At 38.0% G+C, this 23,747-nt stretch overlaps 1 protein-coding gene across 2 annotated transcripts in view; it reads right to left on the bottom strand.

The window, feature by feature from the left end:
• The window catches only part of LOC115628782 (putative FERM domain-containing protein FRMD8P1), a 352,253-nt gene that overhangs the window by 81,184 nt on the left and 247,322 nt on the right, over positions 1-23,747 (bottom strand). For both annotated transcript variants that reach the window (XM_030524995.1, XM_030524996.1), the window contains one exon: positions 16,626-16,724. In XM_030524995.1, coding sequence (XP_030380855.1) covers positions 16,626-16,724 — 99 coding nt within the window. The remainder of the gene's footprint in view (positions 1-16,625; positions 16,725-23,747) is intronic.

Genomic DNA, 23,747 nt, shown 5'->3' with positions numbered 1-23,747 from the left:
AAAAACTAAAAAAAAAACTAGTAAAAAAGCTAAAGTTGGGTGTCCTGACTTTGAAATACTCTGTACATATGTTTAGAATATTTATAGAAATTAAAAAAGTAAGAGAATAAAAAATAAAAAATTAATCGATTTTACCTCCTTTGGTATTCAAACTCACGTAAAGGGTGTATAATTGCACATATACAAAGCAATTGCGTCTATGTCAGTGTATGTATGTATATGCTCGTATATTCGTGTCTGAGTAAACATGTTAGCAGTCAACCAAACAGCAACATCAACAACAGCCGCGGGCAGCGCTTGGGCAGCGCTGCAGCAGCAAATATATTTATGGCTATAACTTCTTGTTACATCGTCTATCATAGTGAAACGTACGGATACATAATTACTAACTGGGGGTATCTACAAAATTTTAGTTCGAAATTCCAAGAATTACGGGAGTTAGAGAAAATCGCGATTTGCATGGGAGAGGGGGGAGGGAGGGAAATTCCAAAATATACATTTTCTGCGTATTCACACTAGGCATCTGGGACTAAAATTTGGTGTCCGTAGGTCTTATAGTCTCCGAGATATAGGCGATTATACGAATGGAAAATCGGGAAAACCACCATAGGGGGTAAGTGGGGGGGAAAAACAAAAAATAAAACAAACTCGTATAGAATACACACATAAGGCATCTTTGTGCAAAATTTTGTGTCTCTATCTCTTATAGTCTCTAAGATCTAGGTGATCATACGGATGGACAGACGGACAGGGCTAAATCGACTCGTCTCGTCATGCTGATCAAAAATATATATACTTTGTGGGGTCTGCCCGACAGTAAAATAGCCTGTACTCTCCACAAAAAAGAAAAATTAAAAAAATAAATAAATTAAAAAAAAATTAAATTATTTAAAAAATTGAATGAATGAATTAATTAATTAATTAAATTAAATTAGAATACATGTTTATGTTCAGTTTTAAGAGCATACATTTACATCACGTACCTATGCGTTTTTATATGCGTGTATGTATGCAGCACAAAGTTGAACCAAAGCAGCAACAACAACAACAGCTGCGGGCAGCGCTGCCGACAGAGCTGCAGGCAGCGCATGAGCAGCGATTTTACTTATGGCTATAACTTTCTTCAGAATTGACCTATCATCATGAAATTTGGCAAACGGACACATTAGTACTAACTGGACGTACCTACCAAAATTGATTTCAAAAATTCCAAGAATTACGGAAGTTATAAGAAAAAACACGAATTGCAGAGGAGTGGGGGGGGGGGGGGGTGGTGCATCGAAAAAAAACTCAAACTCGTACTTTCTCGGTCTTAGGAGAATATGGAAACCAAGTTTGGTTATTCTAGCTCTTATACTTTCTGAGATCCTTGCGTTCATACGGACAGACGGACAGACAGACGGACAGACAGACGGACAGACGGACAGGCAGACGGACGGACGGACAAGGCTATATCCACTCGGCTTCTCATCCTGATCAAGAATATATATACATTGTGGGGTCTGCCACGCCTCCTTATGTGTGTTACATACATGCGCACAAAACTAGTATAGCCTTTCACCCTTTGGGTACAGGCTATAAAAATTATATATATATACTAGCAGGTATTGCCCGTCTTAACCCGGCTCAATATAATGTTTCCAATTGTATTTATTTTGTGTGTGCATAACCTACCCATATGTTTTCACCTTATAAGTTACCAGTAGGAAGGCATTTAAGGTATTTAAATGAACATTTTCTGTTCTTGTATGTGATGTCCCCAACTTTTTGATATTTGTTGTTGCTGCATAAAGCTATTAATGAAAACCCTAATGTCAAATGCACTAAACAAAGAAAAAATTACTTTTAAAAATGTTATATAATTTTCAATTAATTAACATTTCTTGCTCTGTCAGTGCAAGACGAATGTACATACATACATATGTACATACATAGATGTGCACATATGTATCTATGGGCATTCACACATTAGTGTCTCACATTTTGATTTGGCTATTTCAATCGTTTGCACGCAACTACACGAACAGCTGTTTGCATGTGTGTGTGTGTACTTAGTTGTCCCCAACTGTTTGATATTTTGTATTGTTTGTTCTGCCTGCTTTTGTAAAATGCATATTTTGAAAATCCTTGAATGCAAAGTTGTAGATTTAGTTACGTAGATTACATTATCCAAATTTTAAATCGATCGGACTAAATTTATAACACAAACTTTTCATTTGAAATAGTGAATAAGTATTAAAACCCCAATAATTCAAGCTCCGACACAAATTCCGAAAATCTAAGTATGCAGTTTTGTTTGTATTCTTTAATTGATTTTAGAAACTAAGTTTTAAGTCGATCGGTTGAAAAATGCGTATTTTTCAAACAAACTTTGGAGCTACTTTTCCCCCCTTTGGAGCTCGAATTTTCCAAAATCCCTTCTTTTTGCTCATCTACACCATGATAGGATACTTATAGTATACACGCACAAAAGAAATATTCGTCAGCACTGCTCAAAAGTCGCTGTACTAATGTTCGATCGGCGCGCCGCTAGTTAGCGTGAAGCTGCACTTAGCCGAAGCCGAACTTACTAAATCAACAACAATGCTATGCATATGCGTGGGTGCAATAATAAGATAAGTAACAACGGCATAATCATACGATGCTACGGCTGCTTATCCAAGGTGACCTAAGAGCGCGATAACGTTTGCTAAAAATAAATGCAACACTTGTAAAAGCTTGCTAGACCACCAGCCCAGTAGGAAACTGGACACTACATACTTGACCCCAAATTTCAGCATCCTAGCTTTTACCGTGTGGGCTGTGGGCTGTTGACGTGGTTTGCTTTTGTGCCCCAACATTTTTTTTACAGGAAAACTCCCATATTTTAGGCCCCAAAAAAAAATATCAAAAAACCAAGTATACAGTTTTTCGTGGCATTGTTCTGAGAGTATACAAACTAAGTTTAAAGTTAATCAAATGAAAACTGTAGATTTTTCATACAAACGTTGGAGTCTGTTTTCCCCCCTTTGGAGCTCGAGTTTTCCAAAATCCCTTCTTAGTGGGGACCTAGACTATGAAAGGATACTTGAGTCCAAATTTCAGCTTCCTAGCCTTTACCGTTTGGGCTGTGCGTTGATCACCAATCAGTCAGTCAGTCAGTCAGTCAGGACAAACTGTTTTATATATATAGATATATATATATATATTTTTTATATTATTTTTATTATATGTATGCACTTTTAAAAGGTATTTAAACCATGACCTCTCCCAGCTCTTGTTGGTTTTATTCGGTCATGGCCAAGGCCAAGGCGACTGCGAATAATTTCAAGGCCAATAAAGAGCGTAAAAAGAAACAGATTTGACATTGCTACAAATGCTCATATACTTGTGCAAGGTGCGTTCCAAAGTAAACAGGAATCTAGCGCCCCCTGATGGCGCTATCTATATGTCGACTGGTGCGTTCGAATCTGCTATATTTATCGATTGTCCAGTGATTTCATGAGATTTCATCGATTGTAAGTGAAGTTATTGCGTTTTAAGTGTCAGTATGTTTGTGTTATCGGTGCGAAAATGAGCTTCAAACAAAGAGCCAACATTAAATTTTGTTTTAAAATTGGTAAAACTTTCACCGAAACGTTTCAATTGATGGAACAAGTTTATGGCGATGATTGCCTATTCCGTAGCAGAGTGCACGAGTGGTTTCAACGTTTTCAAAGTGGTCGTGAGGACATAAATGACGATCAACATGTGGGCCAATCAAAATTCGTGATCACCGAAAATTCCATCGAAACTGTCCGTGAATTCATCAAAAATCAGCCAAAATCATCATTGAAATTGGTGGAAATGGAATTGAACATCTCTAAAATATCGATTTATCGCATTTTGATCGAAAATTTGGGCTTACGAAAGGTGTGTGCACGGTTTGTTCCGCACAAATTGACTGACGACCAAAAATTGCTCAGAATCCAACCGGTTGTGACCAATTATTTGACCAAAAATCACATTTTAACCATTAACCACTCGCCGTATTCACCTCACCGTGCGACTTCTACCTTTTCGGAAAAATGCATTTGCCCATGAAAGGGAAGCGTTATGCAGATGTAGAGGCCATTCAAAAGTCTTGCACCGGCATACTGGCGGCCATACCGGCCAACGAGCTAAAACACTCGTTCGACATGCTTTTGGATCGTGCAAAAAGCTGTATTGAAGCAGAAGGAGACTATTTTGAATAAAATAAATTGATTTTGCCGAAAAAGCCATTTGTTCTGTTTTTTTTTTTAAAGTCCTGTATACTTTGGAACACACCTTGTATGACAGAATTTTTAGAGAGCAAACAAAAAATAATTAAAAATAATTAAAATTGCGTTTAAATTTTAATATTAACAATTGTGTAAGCCACTATTCCATATGATTAAATGGTCAAATGGGTGCATAAACAAAACACATATATGTACACACACCAGGCGAGTCATTTGCGCACAGATTTGTGTGTAAGAGAAAAATTTACTCACAACGTGCAGGTGTACTCTCTTGTAAAAGAGTAAGCGACCTCCCACCCTCCCTTGCTGAGTCATGTCACCCCCTGGCCTAAAAGTCAAAGAAATAGTGGCTTATGCACGTGGACACAAATGAATGACTTAATTTAATATTTCAATTTTAATAATAAAAATTTATCTTTAATCGTTACTGTACTTAGCTTATTGACTTGTTGCTAGATTATTAGCAATGACAGCCATTTCAATAAAATAAAGCAACTCCAGCACCTCTAGTAAAAGGGCGTGTGAATCAGAAAGAGAACAAGTAAGCAGAGTAATAGATTGCATAATAAGAGTAATTGAGTGGGTTTTTGGCATACATGTGACAGGTCAATCGCTTAATCGAGCTTTAAGATTTCAGTGGCTAATAAACTTTACAGTGTTAGTGACATTGTGCGGAGAAGAGTTTCGAGCGTTTTTTAGCTGCTGGGCATCTCAGGTGATATTAATTTCATATGTTTTATAAAATTAGCCTTTTTTATGGCTACTCTGCTAACATACACGTTTATAATTTATATTCTTTATTATTATATTATTATTTGTTATATGATTATTTATTATCGTATTATTTTATTTTTTATCCGTCCGATATGCCTCGACGCGTTCGTCAGTCTTCTTCTCATCGGGCTCGAAATCGCCGATTGAGAAACAGGGAAAATAGGGAAGATTCTCTTTATTCACAGGCAGAAAGAGGTAGGAATGCACTGGCACAAAGGAGCCGTAGAGCAAATGAAGAGAATAGGGCAAATGAGCAGGCTAATAACAGTTTGCGGCGTTCAACTAGGAGACGTAACGCTACGCTTCGACATCAGGAGCTAGTACTAGATTTATTACATAGACAAGAAGGGCGCATGGACTTAGAGTTTCGGGAGCCAGAACAAGCGGCCGACACACTGCGTCGAGCCAATCGTAGGTTAGATATAGATTATCAAGAATACGAACAGACGCAGAATACAGACTTTAGAAGACGGAGACGTGAGGACGCAGGTATTCGGGAAAATGAGCAGGCAGCCAATACTCTGCGTCGAGCCAGTCAGAGATTACCAAGATATAGATTACCAAGAATACGAACAGACGCAGAACACCGTCTTTAGAAGACGTAGACGTACAAACGCAGACTTTAGAACTAACGAACAGAGGCAGGACGCCGATAGGAGGGCTTTAGTAAGAGCCGATGTTGAACGCCGCATAGTAGAAAGAGAGCAGGATAGAGTAAATAGGTCTCAAGTTAGGGATAACCCTATTAGACTGAGCGCGCGACACGGCAGCACGGCGTAGCGCTCGAATTTTATCACGACAGGCAGCATTAGATGCCTATATGGATATAGGAGTAATAGGGATAATGTGGAAGCAGAGAATCGACAAAATGCTTCCCAAAATAGAGAGGAACATCCGAATATCTCTCAGGATGTTGTGGTACCCAGCAATATAGATGCTCAGTTAGCAGGTTTTAATAGAACTGTGAAGCTGGGACCAGACCAAATGTGCGTTTGCTGTAAACGCTTATGGCTTCCTCACCAAATTATTAATATAACTCGGGATTATATTGAAAATTTCAACGACGTTAGTGCGGACACTTTAATTCTTTAAATTAATTCAATTTCCTTCTGTTGGCGGCGTTTTCAAGTTTGGCAACACATGTGCCCGCAGTATTAAATCTAATAAAAACCAAATTTTTGGCCTAGATTTTTTTAGATTTTATATTTAGGTCTGGTTTGAAAAAACCCCAAGTTTTTCTGAAGAGAACATTTGCAGCCATTAAAGTAAACGCTTATAATAAATACATTCTCTGAATGATAAGGGCCAACATGGATATTCAGTTTATTTTGGACCCTTATGCGTGCTGCATTTATGTTATTAATTATATAAACAAGAGCCAAAGAGGAATTTCAAAACTGATGAGTGAAGCGTGTGAACGAGATTCACAGAGACGATTTAACCATCAGACAAAAATTGTTGCATATTGGTCATAAATTTATTTCAGGCACTGAGATCTCCGCTCCGTGTATTGTTGTCTACGAATGCGTTTGTCTGAGACTAGCAACGCAGAACTTTACATAAATACTTCAGTTCCAGAGTATCGAGTTAGAATGCTCAAGTCTAGACAACAGCTACAAAATTTTCCTCAGGATTCCACTGACATTTTTGGAGTAGGTCTTCTCGACCATTATATACACCGACCAGATTGTCTCGAAGGCCTGTGTTTAGCCAATTTCGCTGCATTTTATAGTTTTTCAAAAAGCCGCAGAGCAACTCGCCAAAGTGAAAATGACAATGCAGATGAAAATGAGGTCCTAGGCAGTGTTTTTCTTCCTCTCCGCTATGGCAGTGGGTTTGTTAGAAAAAGGACCAAGCCGTGTATAATTCGGTAAGAAGTTCAATGTCAATTTGGAGATGAACAAACAGAATTAGTTCAAAGAAATTGCGAGAAAATGTATATCAAAATACAGATTCCATTAGGACTTACAATGTGTTATAAGAATTAGAAGACGCGCTTATAAGGGCCATGGAAAATGAGGAAGTTAGTGATGAAAATATAGAAAATCTGGCAGTTTTAGATAATGAGTATAGTGTTTTAGCTTTTCCTGAGATAAATTCTCAAATAAATGTCTTAAACGTAAATGCAGATAATAATATAGAAGAATCGGATTAAACTATCCGAGTAATAAAGCTCCTGCCAATTATATATATTGAAAATTTAGCAAATATAGTTAGATCACTTAATTTGAAGCAATAAACATTCTATAGCCATGTTTTGCACAATGCTAAGCATAATAACATTTTCCAGGAGCTTGTAGGTGGCGGAGCAGTTGTTGGCAAATGTAAGCTTATATCAGCAATTTTTCAGTCCCTCTCACATTTTTATTATCATAGGCCTGGTTGCGACCCCACAACTGCAAAAATCAAACTCAAACTTCTTATAATTGACGAAATTTCTATGGTCGGTGCCAAAATGTTCTCCCAATTGGATAGTCTTCTCAAACAAATTTTTAATAACAGAAATTTTCCTTTTGGAGTAATATCTGTTATAGTTTTCAGCGATCTCAGACAACTACGTCCTGTAGGAGATCGATGGATATTTCAATCCACTTCGGCATCGCATGATCCATACAGTGCTATTTATGGATCTTTTCTGTGAGATAATTTTAAGTTTTTTGAACTCATAGAGATAATGCGGCAGAGAGACGACCAAGCCTTTGCAAAAGCACTTAATAACATGGCATCCGGTCAAATGTAGTCAGAGGTATTAGTTTGCTTAGGTTCCGAATTTTCAATGTCCGTGAAGTCCCAGATGATGTAATTCATCTGTTTCGTAGAACTGAGGATACAAATGCTTTTAACACGGTCAAATTGCAATGGATTGCTACAGAACAGAATATTTCAGTTGCTCTTGATTTCATCAAGGCCGAAGGCTGAAAGTAAGCAACAAAAATTGGATTCCGTCAAGAATTTTCAATCTTCTCAAACTCAAGGGTTGTGCACAACTCTGATTTTGAAAACTACTGCGAAGTATATGATGACGGTCAATGTAGATACAGCAGATGTTCTCGTCAATGGAGCCACAGGCGTTTTAATGGAAGTAGGTTTCAATGTATCCAATTCCCCTCATATTCTTTGGATAACATTTTTAGATGACAGTGTAGGAGTAAATGCTCGCACTAAGTGCCCACATCGCATAGAGCCTTCATGGGCCCCAGTTTTGAAAACAACTAAAAGTTTTCAGTATTAATCAAATGAGCAAATTACTATTGACTGCTAACAATTTCCAGTTATACCTGCAGAATGTATAACTATTCATAAAAGTCAGGTATACATATACCACAGTGGTGGTCCACAAAATACCTCGTATGCAACGTGAAGCATTATATTATAGCTTGTAGTAGAGCCACAAGTGCGGATGGCCTTTTCATAGATGGACCGTTAAGTCTAATCGACATTCAGATGTAGAACAACAGCTACAAAATCTAGGAAGAATAAAGTTACTGCACATTCACTTTGACAATCTATTTGAAAATTCAATTTTCAATGTCTTCAATCTTATGTTTCGTTGAGGCTTCCACATACTCAAACGAAACATATGAAATTCCTGGCTTCCCCAGTGTAGTGCGCCTAGATTGTCCGCAAGTAACTGGTAGACGCCGACCGAAAAGAGGCATTCTTGTATTCGTTAGGAATGAAATATTTGAGAATGTTAGTCTTTGCTCCAGTCGTCGGTACTTTGCTAATTCCGAAAATGTGTATTCTGCAGTATTTGAGTATGCCGTGTTAAAGTATAGGTCTTTAAGGTTATTAGTAGTTGTTCGAAGTATGTGTATACTTGTGTGCAACGCATTGTCTCTTTGTTCTTTATGTCTTGCATACCCATCTAACTGTTCTTTATTTCTGCCTGTGAGCAGTTCTCGCTCTTATGCTTAATCGATCTTTAGTGACAAATAAACTCTACTCTGAATAGGTTATGGGCCCAGAACACGCTGTGACTACGCGAGTTGAAAAAATAATTTGTTGTGTTACTGGAATAATCGGCAACTTGTAAACGTGAGCGAGAAGATCGTTCTGGACGTTTTGGACAAGTAAAGAAATTGGCAAGGCACAACAATCGAAATGAGCAATGTGTTGTATGTAAAAGATCTTCAATGTAATTTCATATCTGTTTCGAAGGCAATGCAAAAGGGTTGCACAGTTGAATTTAAAAGGAATAGTGCGAGTATAGTAGATCGCGGGGGCGATACTGTTTTGGTGGCTGAAGAGCACCATGGACTGTGTTTATTCGCACACGTGCGGTGGTGCGAATCGGCAGGATGATTGTGGTCCTGACAAGTTAAGCTAAAGGGCGCTTATTGTCCTTCTGTTGATCAAGGTGGGATCCTAGTGGTCCGGCTTGATGTTGAGGTGGACACTCGTGGTCCGTTTAATTAAAGGCACTTGTGGCCAATCTGCTTCAAGGGACCCTCGTGGTCCAGTAGGTGCGAGTAACACCGGTTGTCCTGGTTGCGCTTGAGTGAAACGACGCAGGACGTTTGTAGTGACCAAGGATACCGGATGGCAATCCTTGGGAGCATGTAGTCAACGTGGTAGTCGGCGTGATAAAGATCAGCGGTTCCTGACCCAAAGTAACAGGCCGTTCGTTGATAATTTGCATACTGATTTTATTCTTACAATTCATGGCTTATATAGCCAAGCTCAAAACTTTCTTATGACTATTTACATTAACCATTTCTATGTGTTGGCGGTTTCGCAATAATGATGCCCAAGCATATATTATGAGGTTGCGTATGGTGGTATCAGCCCAATTTGGTTCAGAAACTATAACCTGATTGTTGGTCTTATGCTGATGTAGCAGAATAATTATTCTTGCTTATTAATCTTATTCTTGCTTATTATTGCCTATGTTGGCTGGCCAGTGTCAATGCACCTGTAATTCGTGTGCGCGTGCAGACTATGGTGCCAATATTATCTATGCTAAAACAATATGGGTGTACAGGTTTATATGTATGATATGTGTTGCCAAGCTATTTTATTGAATGTCTGTTTGTGTCGCGTTGATGAGATGTAATATACTCATTCGCGTCGCGACAGACTGTTTCTTGTTGAAATAAAAGAAAATAAATGTTTTATCGCACAAAGAAATGCAACAGAGGTAATGAAATGGCACAATCGTTTTGTACACTTAAATATCGGCATTTTAAATAAAATGATTAAAAACGTGAATATTTGTGTGGTGCATTTGACAACTTTTTAGTGAGCAGAGGTATTAAGAGGCAGCTCACTGTGCCACACACCACGCAACAGAATGGTGTGGCAGAACGCGCAAACAGAACACTTGTAGAGATGGCGCGTAGCATGCTGGTGCATGCTGGTCTCAGTGAAAGGTTTTGGGCAGAAGCTATCAATACAGCTGCATATCTGCGGAATCGATCAGAGATGTCTATGTAGAAAGCCAACTGTAAGTCATCTCAGAGTGTTTGGCACGAAGGCTATTGTGCTGAACAAGAAGCGTACTGGTAAATTCCTGCTGAAGGGTGAGGAGCGAGTATTGGTTGGGTACTCTGAAACTGCAAAAGCATATCGCTTGTACAATCCCAGTACAGAAAAGGTAATAGAAGCACGTGACGCAATTTTTCTCGTAGACTCATTAACAGGTGACAGAGAAAAGGCAAGTGGGTCGATATGTGATATCGATGTTCCGATGTTGGTGCCGGAATCAGATTCTGTTCCGATGGGCATTGCAGAGCAGAATGAGAATCACGGTAATGCTGATGAAAATCGGCATGGCAGCAGTACTCCAGAGGTCGAGCAGGCTGCAGGGCGCAGCGCTGCAGAAGGAGAAACTTCAGTCGGTAACGAAACAATAGCAAGCCAGAAAAGAGGTCCAGGGCGGCCAAAGAAAATATACACGGGAATGCCTGGACGCCCGCGAAAGCAGTATAACATGTTGAATGTTATGACAACCGACGATATAGCTGTACCAGAGACAGTCGATGCTGCGTACAAATCAGAATATGCCGATGAATGGAAAATCTCGCTGAAGAAGGAGATTGAAAGCCTACGAGCCAACAAGACATGGACGTTGGTTGAATTGTCGAAGGGTGAGATGACAATGGGTTGCTGCAGTGGTCACGCAACAAAGTTCTTCAGCGACAATCAAAGCGCGCAATGTTTGGCAAAGGGCTGTGAGAGCCATGCGCGCTACAAGCACATAGATGTTAAGTACCATCATGTAAGAGAAATGTGTAAGAACAATGTATTTGAAATTAAATATGTAGCTATAGAGCAAATGATCTTGGATGTTCTTACTAAAAAACTTGTGTAGAGTTAAGCATGAAAAATGTATAAACATGATGGGTATGCGCTAAATTCATAGTTATAAGTAACTTGAATTGTTTTGTTTACTTTTTAATTTGAATTTTTGTAAAAGTAGACATGCGTTGAGAAGGAGTGTTCGAAGTATGTGTATACTTGTGTGCAACGCATTGTCTCTTTGTTCTTTATGTCTTGCATACCCATCTAACTGTTCTTTATTTCTGCCTGTGAGCAGTTCTCTCTCTTATGCTTAATCGATCGTTAGTCACAAATAAACTCTGCTCTGAATAGTAGTTTATAAAAGCCCAACATGTCCTCTGCAAAAGTTTAAAACAGAGTTAGAGGATTTATTACGGGAGCTTCCATTTTTAGATAATTTATTAGTGGTACGAGATTTTAATATTTGCCTACGGTCTCTGTCAGGGTGCAGTACGAGCATATTTAATTTTTTAGGTAGTCATAGTTTTCGATTTTTATTAGATTTGAACATGTCTACGACCAATAGTGATACACTTATTGATTGGGCGTGTTCAAATATTTCAGATCGCAGGGCCACGGCGCGCACTTATGAAATGGTATAGCCATCATAGTGGAATTTTAGTTAGTTTGCAGGAGAATTAGGATTTTGTATAATTTAATTATTTATTACTTATTTATTTATTTATATTTATTTAATTTTTTTTAAATTATTTTATTTTTAAAATTTTTAAATTTATTAAGTATTTATTAACAACATACTTTAATTTTTAGTTTTTGGGAACAGAGGAGTTGTATTTGCACAACTCAAGTCGACTCGTAGGTCTGCAAAAAATTTGTTTTTGCTAAAGGACCCTACTGCGTAGGTAATGGCCTCCCCGTGGTGTTCCCTGGGTACCGATTAAATTCATTAATCGGGAGCCAATTCGAGCGGCGACACTAACATAAACATATCTATATATATAAAACAGTTTGTCCTGACTGACTGATTGACTGATTGGTGATCAACGCACAGTCCAAACGGTAAAGGCTAGGAAGCTGAAATTTGGACTCAAGTATCCTTTCATAGTCTAGGTGCCCACTTTTTGGAAAACTCGAGCTCCAAAGGGGGGAAAACAGGCTCCAACGTTTGTATGAAAAATCTACAGTTTTCATTTGATTAACTTTAAACTTAGTTTGTATACTCTCAGAACAATTCCAAGAAAAAATGTATACTTGGTTTTTTGATTTTTTTTTTTGGGGCCTAAAATATGGGAGTTTTCCTGTAAAAAAATGTTGGGGCACAAAAGCAAACCGCGTCAACAGCCCACAGCCCACACGGTAAAAGCTAGGATGCTGGAGTTTGGGCTCAAGTATCCTATCATGGTGCAGGTGCGCACTAAGAAGGGAATTTGGAAAATTTGAGCAGCAAAGGGGGGAAAACGAGCTCCAAAGTTTGTTTGAAAAATCCGAATTTTTCAACCGATCGACTTAAAACTTGGTTTCTGAAATCAATTAAAGAATACAAACAAAACTGCATACTTAGATTTTCGAAATTTGTGTTGGAGCTTGAATTATTGGGCTTTTAATATTTATTCACTATTTCAAATGAAAAGTTTTTGTTATAAATTTAGTCCGATCGATTTAAAATTTGGGTAATGTAATCTACGTAACTAAATCTACAACTTTCCATTCAAGGATTTTCAAAATATGCATTTTACAAAAGCAGAACAAACAATACAAAATATCAAACAGTTGGGGACAACTAAGTATACATACACACACGCACACATGCAAGCAGCTGTTCGTGTAGTTGCGTGCAAACGATTGAAATAGCCAAAGCAAAATGTGAGACACTAATGTGTGAATGTCCATACATATGTGCACATCTATGTATGTACATATGTATCTACATATGTATGTATGCACATTCGTCTTGCACTGACAGAGCAAGAAATGTTAATTAATTGAAAATTATATAACATTTTTAAAAGTAAATTTTTCTTTGTTTAATGCATTTGGCACTAGGGTTTTCATTAATAACTTTATGCAGCAACAACAAATATCAAATAGTTGGGGACATCACATACACACACTCACACACACAACAAGCAACAGTTCGTGTCTATGTGTGCGGTTCCCTACGTACGGAGTAAAGAGAAACATGCATATGTATTGCCTGTGTATGAATATAGCATGTATGTACATTCGTATTAATGTATGCATTGGGCAATCAAACACAGTTGTTTGATTGTAAAAAAATAATGCTCTAAAAACAAGAACAACTGGAAGTCATTGGCTCGCTCTTCTTCTTTCGTTTTTACCATTTAATGTTAATTGCAAAGGCAAAACGCCAAAAGTTTACAGTTAGTAAAGCAGAAACCGAATAACGGAGCTACGCATATTCTGCTTCGCATTGCGGGCAGATGTATGTATGTATATGATTTGTTCTTATTGATCTCAATAAATAATTAGATTTTATTATTTAAATATTCTGCTTATTACATTCAAACTTCGATATTTTGATGGTATCGGTGGCTTCAACTATCGAAAGTTTTACTCCAGCAAATTGAGATGAGAATTGTCAGTGCTTTTTGATCGTGGCTCATCGCTGCACGGCATTGACACGAGTCCGTGGCATGTTTCATATTCCGAGTTTGTGCGTGACCGTATTGACTCAATATGGCACGAAAAGACTCAAATGTGAATTTAAAATTAGGATAAACCCTTATAATTATTCCCCTTTTTTGCACATAGTCTCTCTTAAAACGTTGCGTTATCTCTATATATAAAACAGTTTGTCCTGACTAATTGGTGATCAACGCACAGCCCAAACGGTAAAAGATGAAATTTTGACTCAAGTATCCTTTCATAGTATCAAGTATCATAGTGTAGGAGCACACTAAGAAAGGCTTTTGGAAAATTCTAGCTCCAAAGGGGGGAAAACGAGCTTTAAAAAATATTAGTTATAGTGGTCATGTTCGTTTAACGAAATAGCTTAATATGATATTTTAACGGACTACTGAACAATTTTTTGTCAAGAACCTTCCTACCTGCCTTCCTACTGGTAACTTATAAGGTGAAAACATATGGGTAGGTTATGCCCGGGTTAAGGCGGGCAATACCTGCTAGTATTTATACAAATTAATATAATGTACTAACCTATGAAAAACAAGTAAAAAAGCTAAAGTCGGGTGTCCCGACTTTGAAATACTCTGTACATATGTTTACAATAATTACAGAAAATAAAAAAAATTAAGAAAATAAAAAAAAATTCAATGATCGATTTTGCCTTTCTCGGTATTCGAACTCACGTAAAGGGTGTATAATTGCACATTTACATAGCAATTGCGTCTGTGTGAGTGTATGTATGCCTATGCGCATCTATTCGTGTCTGTGTAAGTATTTTCGCAGTCAACCAAACAGCAACATCAACAACAGCCGCGGGCAGCGCTTGAGCAGCGCTGCAGCAGCAAATATATTTATGGCTATAACTTCTTGGTAAATCGGTCTATCATAGTGAAACTTGGCATACGGACACATAATTACTAACTGGGGGTATTTGCAAAATTTTAGTTCGAAATTCCAAGAATTACGGGAGTTAGAGAAAATCGCATTTGCGGGGGAGAGGGGGGAGGGAGGGGAATTCCAAAATATACATTTTCTGCGTATTCACACAAGGCACCTTGGACTAAAATTTGGTGTTCCTAGGTCTTATAGTCTCCGAGATATAGGCGATTATACGAATGGAAAATCGGGAAAACCCCCATAGGGGGGAAGTGGGGGGGAAAATCAAAAAAATAAAACAAACTCGTATAGAATACACACATAACGCATCTTTGTGCAAAATTTGGTGTCTCTATCTCTTATAGTCTCTGAGATCCAGGTGTTCATACGGACGGACAGACGGACAGACGGACAGACAGACAGACAGGGCTAGATCGACTCGTCTTGTCACGCTGATCAAGAATATATATACTTTGTGGGGTCTGCCACGCCTCCTTCTGCCTGTTACATTTTTCAGCTCCCGCAAACCTAATATACTCTTGTACATTTCATGTACAGAGTATAATTATGCCTCTGTTAACAATATTTATACACATATGTACATAGTATTTCAAAGTCGGGGCGTCCGACTTTAGCTTTTCTACTTGTTTTCTAAAAGTTCCGTTATAATGCCATTTTCTGTATTTCTTAATATTAAACCGACTGTAACTTTGTCTTCATAAGTTTTTAGCTTAGGCCAATCTTCTCTCGGTTTGCTTAGCCATTTAGGACCTGTCCACCAATTCTCGCAATCTTTGAACTTAATAGAACAAATCCCTCTTGAGGCTATATCGGCAGGATTGTCTTCAGATACCAAATGTCTCCAGTTAATTTGTGGTATCTTTTGTATTTCTTCTGTTCGTTTTCTAATAAATTTGTCTTTGTTAGTTCCATTTTGTATCCAAGCTAACGTATAGTCGAGTCACTCCAAGCATATGTTTCTGCTGCACATGTTATCGATTTTTATACTCTGTATGTACATGAAATGTACAGGAGTATATTAGGTAGGGAGGTGAAAAATGTAACAAACAGAAGGAGGTGTGGCAGACCCCACAAAGTATATATATTATTGATCAGCGTAATAAGACGAGTCGATCTAGCCCTGTCTGTCTGTCTGTCCGCCTGTCAGTCTGTCCGTCTGTGCTTCCGTATGAACACCTGGATCTCAGAGACTATAAGAGCTAGAGAGACCAAATTTTGCACAAAGATGCCTTATGTGTGTACGCTGTGCAAGTTTGTTTTATTTTTGATTTCCCCCCCCCACTTCCCCCCTATGGGCGTTTTCCCGATTTTCCATTCGTATTATCGCCTATATCTCGGAGACTATAAGACCTAGGGACACCAAATTTTAGTTCCAGATGCCTTATGTGAATACGCAGAAAATGTGTATTTTGGAATTTCCCCTTAATTCTTGGAGTTTTTCATTGAAATTCGGAAAATACCTCCCGTTAGTGATTATGAGTCCGTGTGTCGAGTTTCATAATGAGAGGCCGATTTAACAGGAAGTTATAGCCATATATGTATATATGACCAAGCAGTGACCGCAGTTGTTGTTGTTACTGCTTTGCACAGGCACACAGTCACACACATACACGCCTAGATAAGCATAATTATACTACACATATGTACAGAGTATTTCAAGGTCGGGATACCCGATGTTAGCTTCTCTACTTGTTTTTATTTCATAGTCGGGACACCCGACTTTAGCTTCGCTACTTGTTTATTTTTAATTTATTTGTTTTTAATTTTCTCTCAAATGTTTTTTCAAAAAAGTGTGGATGAATAAAATATGTAAATACAACATACCTGAATAAATATACAAGTTAGGCATTCGGAATCATCACCAGCACTTGGCTTTGCGTAGTCCCAAGATAAATCCTCGTACCGAAGCCCCAACAATAGTGTCTATAAGAAACATAAAAAAAAAGAAATTTCATCTCTTCACCAACACTATATATATTTAATACAAGTCTCTTAATGTGTCGTCTGCTATGCAAGGGCGTACGATTTTTTCAAAGGGAGGAAGAGGAGGAGCAAGAAAAATGTTGATTAAATAATGCACGTTCAAATAATAATGCATATGATCAATAAAAAATTTCATAATAGTGAATGTGTGGTCGACTTCTTATTGCGAAACGGCCCCTACCCACCCTGCGTATGCCCTTCCTGCTATGTGTATATATTTTATTCAAGGGTAGTCTATGTGTTTTATATAAAAATTATATTACTGTTACTTATTATTATCCGCTAGCATCTCGCTAGACGAGTCGATCTCGCCCTGTCTGTCCATCTGTATGATCACCTACTTCTCAGAGACTATATGACACTAAATTTTGTGTGCACTCTGTGCAAGTTTGTATTAGGTTTTTGATTCACGAATAGGCAGGCATAGACATGCATACACTAAAAAAACACAATTGCTATGTAAATGTGCAATTATACACCCTTTAGTGAGTTCGAATACCAAGGGACGTAAAATCGATCCAAATATTTTTTTAATTTTCTTATTTTTTTTAATTATTGTTTTTATAATTATTTTATAAATGGTCCAAGGAATTTGATGATCCCTTTACCTCTACGCTACTTTACAGTTCACTGGTACGGCCTATTCTACAATACATGCGTATGGTGTCCGCAGTACAAAACGCATCAGGATCGAATTGAGTCTGTTCAGAAACAATTCTCTCTTTTTGCTCTTCGTGGCTTAAACTGGGATCCCAATCTTCGTTTGCCGCCTTACTCGAGCAGACTTCTGCTTATTAATCTTCCGTCATTGGTTAATCGGAGGACTGTCCTTGAGCTGTATTTGTCCACAAACTAATTGCCTGTAGTGTTGGTTCTCCTTTCCTATTAGGTCGTCTTAATTTCTCTTGCGGACCTTGGTCACCCGTGATATCATCAACGGTAGGAGACGTCCGACAAAGGCACGGATGTCCATATTTTTTGCTTACCTGGAGCTAAACAAAAACCAAACCTGTTTTTCAAATCAATAGATTGTGCAATTTTCGCAATTAAAAATCAAGCGTCCCATCTTTTAGAAATATAGTTTATATAAAACTAGCGTCCTGCCCCTGCTTCGCACGGGTATTTTTACAAAAATTTTAAAAATGATACCTTTTATAACACACACACAACTCACATACAAGTATACCCTTCTTCTTGCTATGAGTTACTAAGGAGTAAAATTTATTTTCGATATTATTATTTAAATGATTTTTTGTTCGTTTTTAAATTTTTTTGTTATTGTTTATTAGGTTAGAGGTTCTCTGTAAAAGATATTGGTTTTTTTTTTGTGGTAAGAAAATAAATTGATTTTCAGGAATTCCGATCCGTGATAGGACAACATTGCTTTCGTATGACGATCTCTACATATTCGAAGGCCTGGAACTACCGGAAATTGAAGCCATATAAATGACCAAATGGGATCATCGGTATCCTCGTTATATGAACTAGTTGACCAGTTGCTGGGCCGTTGATAACAGTTGCTACACTTAAATTGTCCTGCAATTCCTTAATAAGCAGCCTCGTCCCATTGCACATGATTGGAAGGTTTTAATTTCTCAAAAGTATGATTGCAATTCCGAATTTCACCGCCAATTCATGTGGCGGCAGTCCAGAAGGATGTTGATCGATTTGTAATTTTTTATTTGGTTGGGGGTTTTTGAATAATATTGCCTTAATATTTACAGTGACAATGCTTCGAGGATGATTATGAACTAACAGCATGCTATTCAGGAGTTTTTTAAGGTAATTTTTGTACACCTTTGGTTACATTATTGGCGTTTTAACCGACCATAGTGTAGCTTCCCAACAGTGAAAGAATCCATTAAATCGATCCAGTAGATTCGGAGCCTTTTCAATTCAAACAAACAAACAATCAAATCTTTCCTCTTTATATTGGTATAGATAGTATAAGTTTTCTGCTCGAGCAGGAACTAGCTTGTTTTTAAACAAGTAAAAAAGCTAAAGTCGGGTGTACCGACTTTGAAATACTCTGTACATATGTTTAGAAAAATTATAGAAATTAAAAAAACTAAGAGAATTAAAAAAAAAATTTTGATCGATTTTACCTTTCTCGGTATTCGAACTCACGTAAAGAGTGTATAATTGCACATATACAAAGCAATTGCGTCTATGTCAGTGTATGTATGTTTATGCGCATCTATTCGTGTCTGTGTAACCATGTTCGTAATTAACCAAAGCACCAGCATCAACCATTACACAATAGATGCGCATAGGCATACATACACTCACACAGACGCAATTGCTATGTAAATGTGCAATTATACACCCTTTACGTGAGTTCAAATACCGAGAAAGGTAAAATCGATCATTCATCATGATAGGTCAATTCTGAAGAAAGTTATAGCCATAAGTAAAATCGCTGCTCATGGGCTGCCTGCAGCTCTGTCGGCAGCGCTGCCCGCAGCTGTTGTTGTTGTTGCTGCTTTGGTTCAACTTTGTGCTGCATACATACACGCATATAAACACGAATAGGTACGTGATGTAAATGTATGCTGTTAAAACTGAACATAAACATGTATTCTAATTTAATTAAATTAATTAATTAATTCATTCATTATACTCTGTACATGAAATGTACAGAAGTATATTAGGTTTGCGGGAGCTGAAAAATGTAACAGGCAGAAGGAGGCGTGGCAGACCCCACAAAGTATATATATTCTTGATCAGCATGACGAGACGAGTCGATCTAGCCCTGTCTGTCTGTCTGTCCGTCTGTCCGTCCGTATGAACACCTGGATCTCAGAGACTATAAGAGATAGAGACACCAAATTTTGCACAAAGATGCGTTATGTGTGTATTCTAAACGAGTTTGTTTTATTTTTTTGATTCCCCCCCCCCCCCCCCCCACTTCCCCCCTATGGGGGTTTTCCCGATTTTCCATTCGTATAATCGCCTATATCTCGGAGACTAAAAGACCTAGGAACACCAGATTTTAGTCCCAGGTGCCTTATGTGAATACGCAGAAAATGTATATTTTGGAATACCCCTCCCTCCCCCCTCTACCCAGCAAATCGTAACTCCCGTAATTCTTGGAACTTCGAACTAAAATTTTGGAAATACCCCCAGTTGGTTATTATGTGTCCGTATGCCAAATTTCACTATGATAGACCGATTTAACGAGAAGTTATAGCCATAAATATATTTGCTGCTGCAGCGCTGCTCAAGCGCTGCCCGCGGCTGTTGTTGATGTTGCTGTTTAGTTGACTGCGAAAATGCTTACACAGGCACGAATAGATGCGCATAGGCATACATACACTCACACAGACGCAATTGCTATGTAAATGTGAAATTATGAACCCTTTACGTGAGTTCGAATACCGAGAGAGGTAAAATCAATCAAATTTTTTTTTTTTATTTTCTTAATTTTTTTATTTTCTATGATTATTGTAAACATATGTACAGAGTATTGCAAAGTCGGGACACCCGACTTTAGCTTTTTTACTAGTTTTTTTTAATAATTTATTTTTTTTTTAAATTTTTCTTTTTTGTGGAGAGTACAGGCTATTTTACTGTTGGGCTTGCTCGACTGTAGCGTTCTATCTTGTTTTTTTTTTTAAATAACAAATATTTTAAGTTATTATTTTATTATTACATTTTGCATTATGCAGAGCCATTTAAAAAAAAAACATCTGTTTAGGAGCACCAAAACTATGGGTAATATATACCATTTCTGTACGTATACCTAGGATAACAAAATAAGACCCCTTTTTGTCTGTTCAAATACTTTAAACCAAAAAAAAAAACATTTAGTAATGGGTCAAAATGATTGCAAGCCCTTCACCTCATATTTTAAATTACACTAGCATTTTGGTTGCACAATATTAAATATGGGTCAAATAGGACCGCTTAGGTTTATTTTTATATCCATAATGCAAAATACAATGTTCCTATTAGCTGTTACAGCGAATCTACCTGTTATGCATTCTTCTTCTTCTACCCGGGGCAGCGCCTTTTTTGCTTATTTTTTCCGAAGTTGTGGCACTCTTTTTCCTATGGTGCACACCGGCGGATGAAAGTTTTTAGTGTTAGGTAAAGGAATATCTCGGGAACATATTTTGAAAATATGGGAGAGGTACTAAAGGGTACTTTTTTTATTTTCCACCAAAGTTGAAAAATACCCCAAAAACAGATAGTTTGCTAAAAATCATTTTCTAGAGAACCACCATTGAAAAAGGCACAATTTTAATTAAATAATACACCTAGCAATACAAATCAAAACATTAATGGTTAGTTACATAATTTAGCTGATATTATACCTAAAAGATAAAGTATTTGCATAAAATTCAATTTTTTGTTGCGAGCTAAAAAAAGGTAAACTTTGAATGCATATGTACATCACATTAACTGTAATTCCGATTTGCGTCTGACAGTGCGTCGGCAGCTTTCGTTTGTTGCTTGCTCTGATTATTTTCCATAAAATTTGCCGTTGCCGTTGTAACATACATATATACTGACCTACTCGCATACATTTGTATATAACTTAGCTAATACATTGCTGTCGTGTTCGCGCTTAAGCTGCTGCATTTTTTGTTTGCCTGCGCTTCGCATAATACCTGCATAATAATTAGCTGATCTGCTAACGCACATGCATTTGTATTAGAATTATTCTTTTCGTCTGTCGCCACTTTCACTGCTGCTCCCAAAAGTATTGCCTTCGCAGTGCTAGACGACCATCTGTTGCGCTCCTCTATACTTGCTGAGAACAGCATATTATTTTCGATTTCTCGTTTGTCACTTAGCAATTTTCGTTTGATCAATGTTTAAAACCTTAAATTAATTTGAATAAGGAATTGATCGAAGAACTTAAAAGGAAGCGCGAGGGCTGTATGAAGAGTATAGCCGTATGCAACGGCAATTAAAAAGAAGAAGTACGATTTCGTTAGACCCAATCGAGAATGCAGGTTAGAGCTTCTAGCAACTTATATAGCAATTGCAAGGCAAAATTGAAGCTAAAGATACATAAGATGAAGAGTTGGAAGAAATTTTTATTATGAAGGCAAAGAAGACAAAGCATCGACAGCTCAAGTTCGGCAAACGGTACTGCACCGCCTACTTCAAAAAATCCAAGGTGTCGATTGCCAGCGGTTGCTCTCCCAATTTTTAGCGGCAAGCATTCTGAACTTAAAAATTTCATGAATAGTTTGAATCGTTTGTTCACAATGATGACACACTGCATGATTTTGAAAAGTTCAATCATTCGTGAGCGTTAAAACGAATAGTGGCAATACGTGTGCCAATAAAAGAATTCATACCGTCGTCAACTGTTGCGAGTTTTCCGCAAGTTTTTGGATCTTGGGATCGATTTATTCCGATTAAGCGGTGAGCACCAGCGGGTGGAGGGTCCCCAAAAATATTCAATTGGCCGATCCTCAATTCCATAAACCGCAAATAAATTTACATGTTAATTGGTGCAGAGTCATTCTTCGACTCATTATCGATAGGCCAAATAAAACAAGGCCCTAAATCTCCTACATTACAAAAAACGCTTCTCGGCTGGATAGTGTCAGGCAGATGCTGTACTCAACCAACGAGTATAAAAGAAGCAGTGAATTTAAGTTGCGAAGAAGAGCAATTACTTTCAATAGACTCAACGTTACAAAAGTATTCCATCGAAAGTTCTCTCACCTGAGCAACAGCTTTGTGAACAATACTTTGTCGAGAATACAAAAATCTTGGTCGGCGTTATGTGGTTGCCAAAGGAAGATGCATTTTAGTTTCAGTTGGAAAATTCCTTCCTAGATATCCGCTCGACACAACTGAACATATTATTTGTGACTGCCAGGCTTTTCGAACCTCTGGGCTTTCTTTGCCAGCTGATCACAAAAGCTAAAATGTTGCTACAAGATTTGCGGCTACAGAAGCTAGATTGGGACGAATCTATTCCTGAGCATCTTCATACAGTTTGGGACTAATTTAAGCTAAATTTGTTGAACCTCAGCGGTATTCGGTATACAGTCCATACAGATACTCAGTCACCCATTCAAATACATGCGTTCGCCGATGCCTGAATGCGAGCTTATGACGCCTGTATTTATGTTCGTGTTTCGACTGCGAATGGTTGGAAAGACACCTTCCAACCATTTTGACCTCAAAATCCAAAGCAGCTCTACTCAAGACGAAAACTTTGCCTCGCCTTGAGCTGGGTACAGCTCACCTTCTCGCAGATCTTTTTCGTCAAATCCGCCCGTTGCTTAATTTTCCTATCGACAAGATAGTTATGTGGACTGACTCGGAAATAGCGCTCCACTGGATCAAGTCACATCCGGCGGCATGGTCAGTGTTCGTTTCGAACAGTGTTTCTCAAATCCAACAGTGGTCCGAGAATGCAACGTGGCGACATGTCCCAACGAAATGCAACCCAGCAGACATCGTGTCCAGAGGATGTAATGTAGACGAGTTGCGAAGCTTCATTTGGCTTACAGGGCCAGTCTCCCTCATGAAATCGGATGAAAATTGGCCTATAATGCTCACTTCGAGCCGCTTAAAAATTCAGCAGCGCTAGAAGATCGTAAGTCTGCTGCAGTTTTACTCGCAGATCGGCATGCCAATTACATTCTCGAAGTTATCGAAATCTACTCGTCACATTCAAAATTGCTGAGGGTGTTCGTTTGGGTTTTTAGATTTATACAAAGGTGCAGGAAAGCCTCGAAGCCCTTTGATCCTATAGCCAAGGCAAGCGAACTCAATTTTGTATTTAACAGAATGGTTCAAGTTATCCAGGATAATGAGTTTGGTGACGAAATCGACAAGGTTCGAAAAAAGAGAATACTTAACGCTAACTTACAGCGTCTGAATTCATTTTTATATGACTCTTTTTTTTTTTGTTTTGCCTCCAAAGCGGTTCACTTAGAGCTTGTGTCAGACCTAGCCACTGATGCTTTTCTCTTGGCTTTTTTTTCGGCA

The sequence above is a fragment of the Scaptodrosophila lebanonensis genome, unplaced genomic scaffold (assembly GCF_003285725.1).
Source record: "Scaptodrosophila lebanonensis strain 11010-0011.00,11010-0021.00 unplaced genomic scaffold, SlebRS2 tig00000126-arrow-arrow-pilon, whole genome shotgun sequence".
NCBI classification, from domain to species: domain Eukaryota; kingdom Metazoa; phylum Arthropoda; class Insecta; order Diptera; family Drosophilidae; genus Scaptodrosophila; species Scaptodrosophila lebanonensis.
The sequence above is the reverse complement of the archived record's forward strand: the minus strand, read 5'-3'. Positions and strand labels throughout refer to the sequence as shown.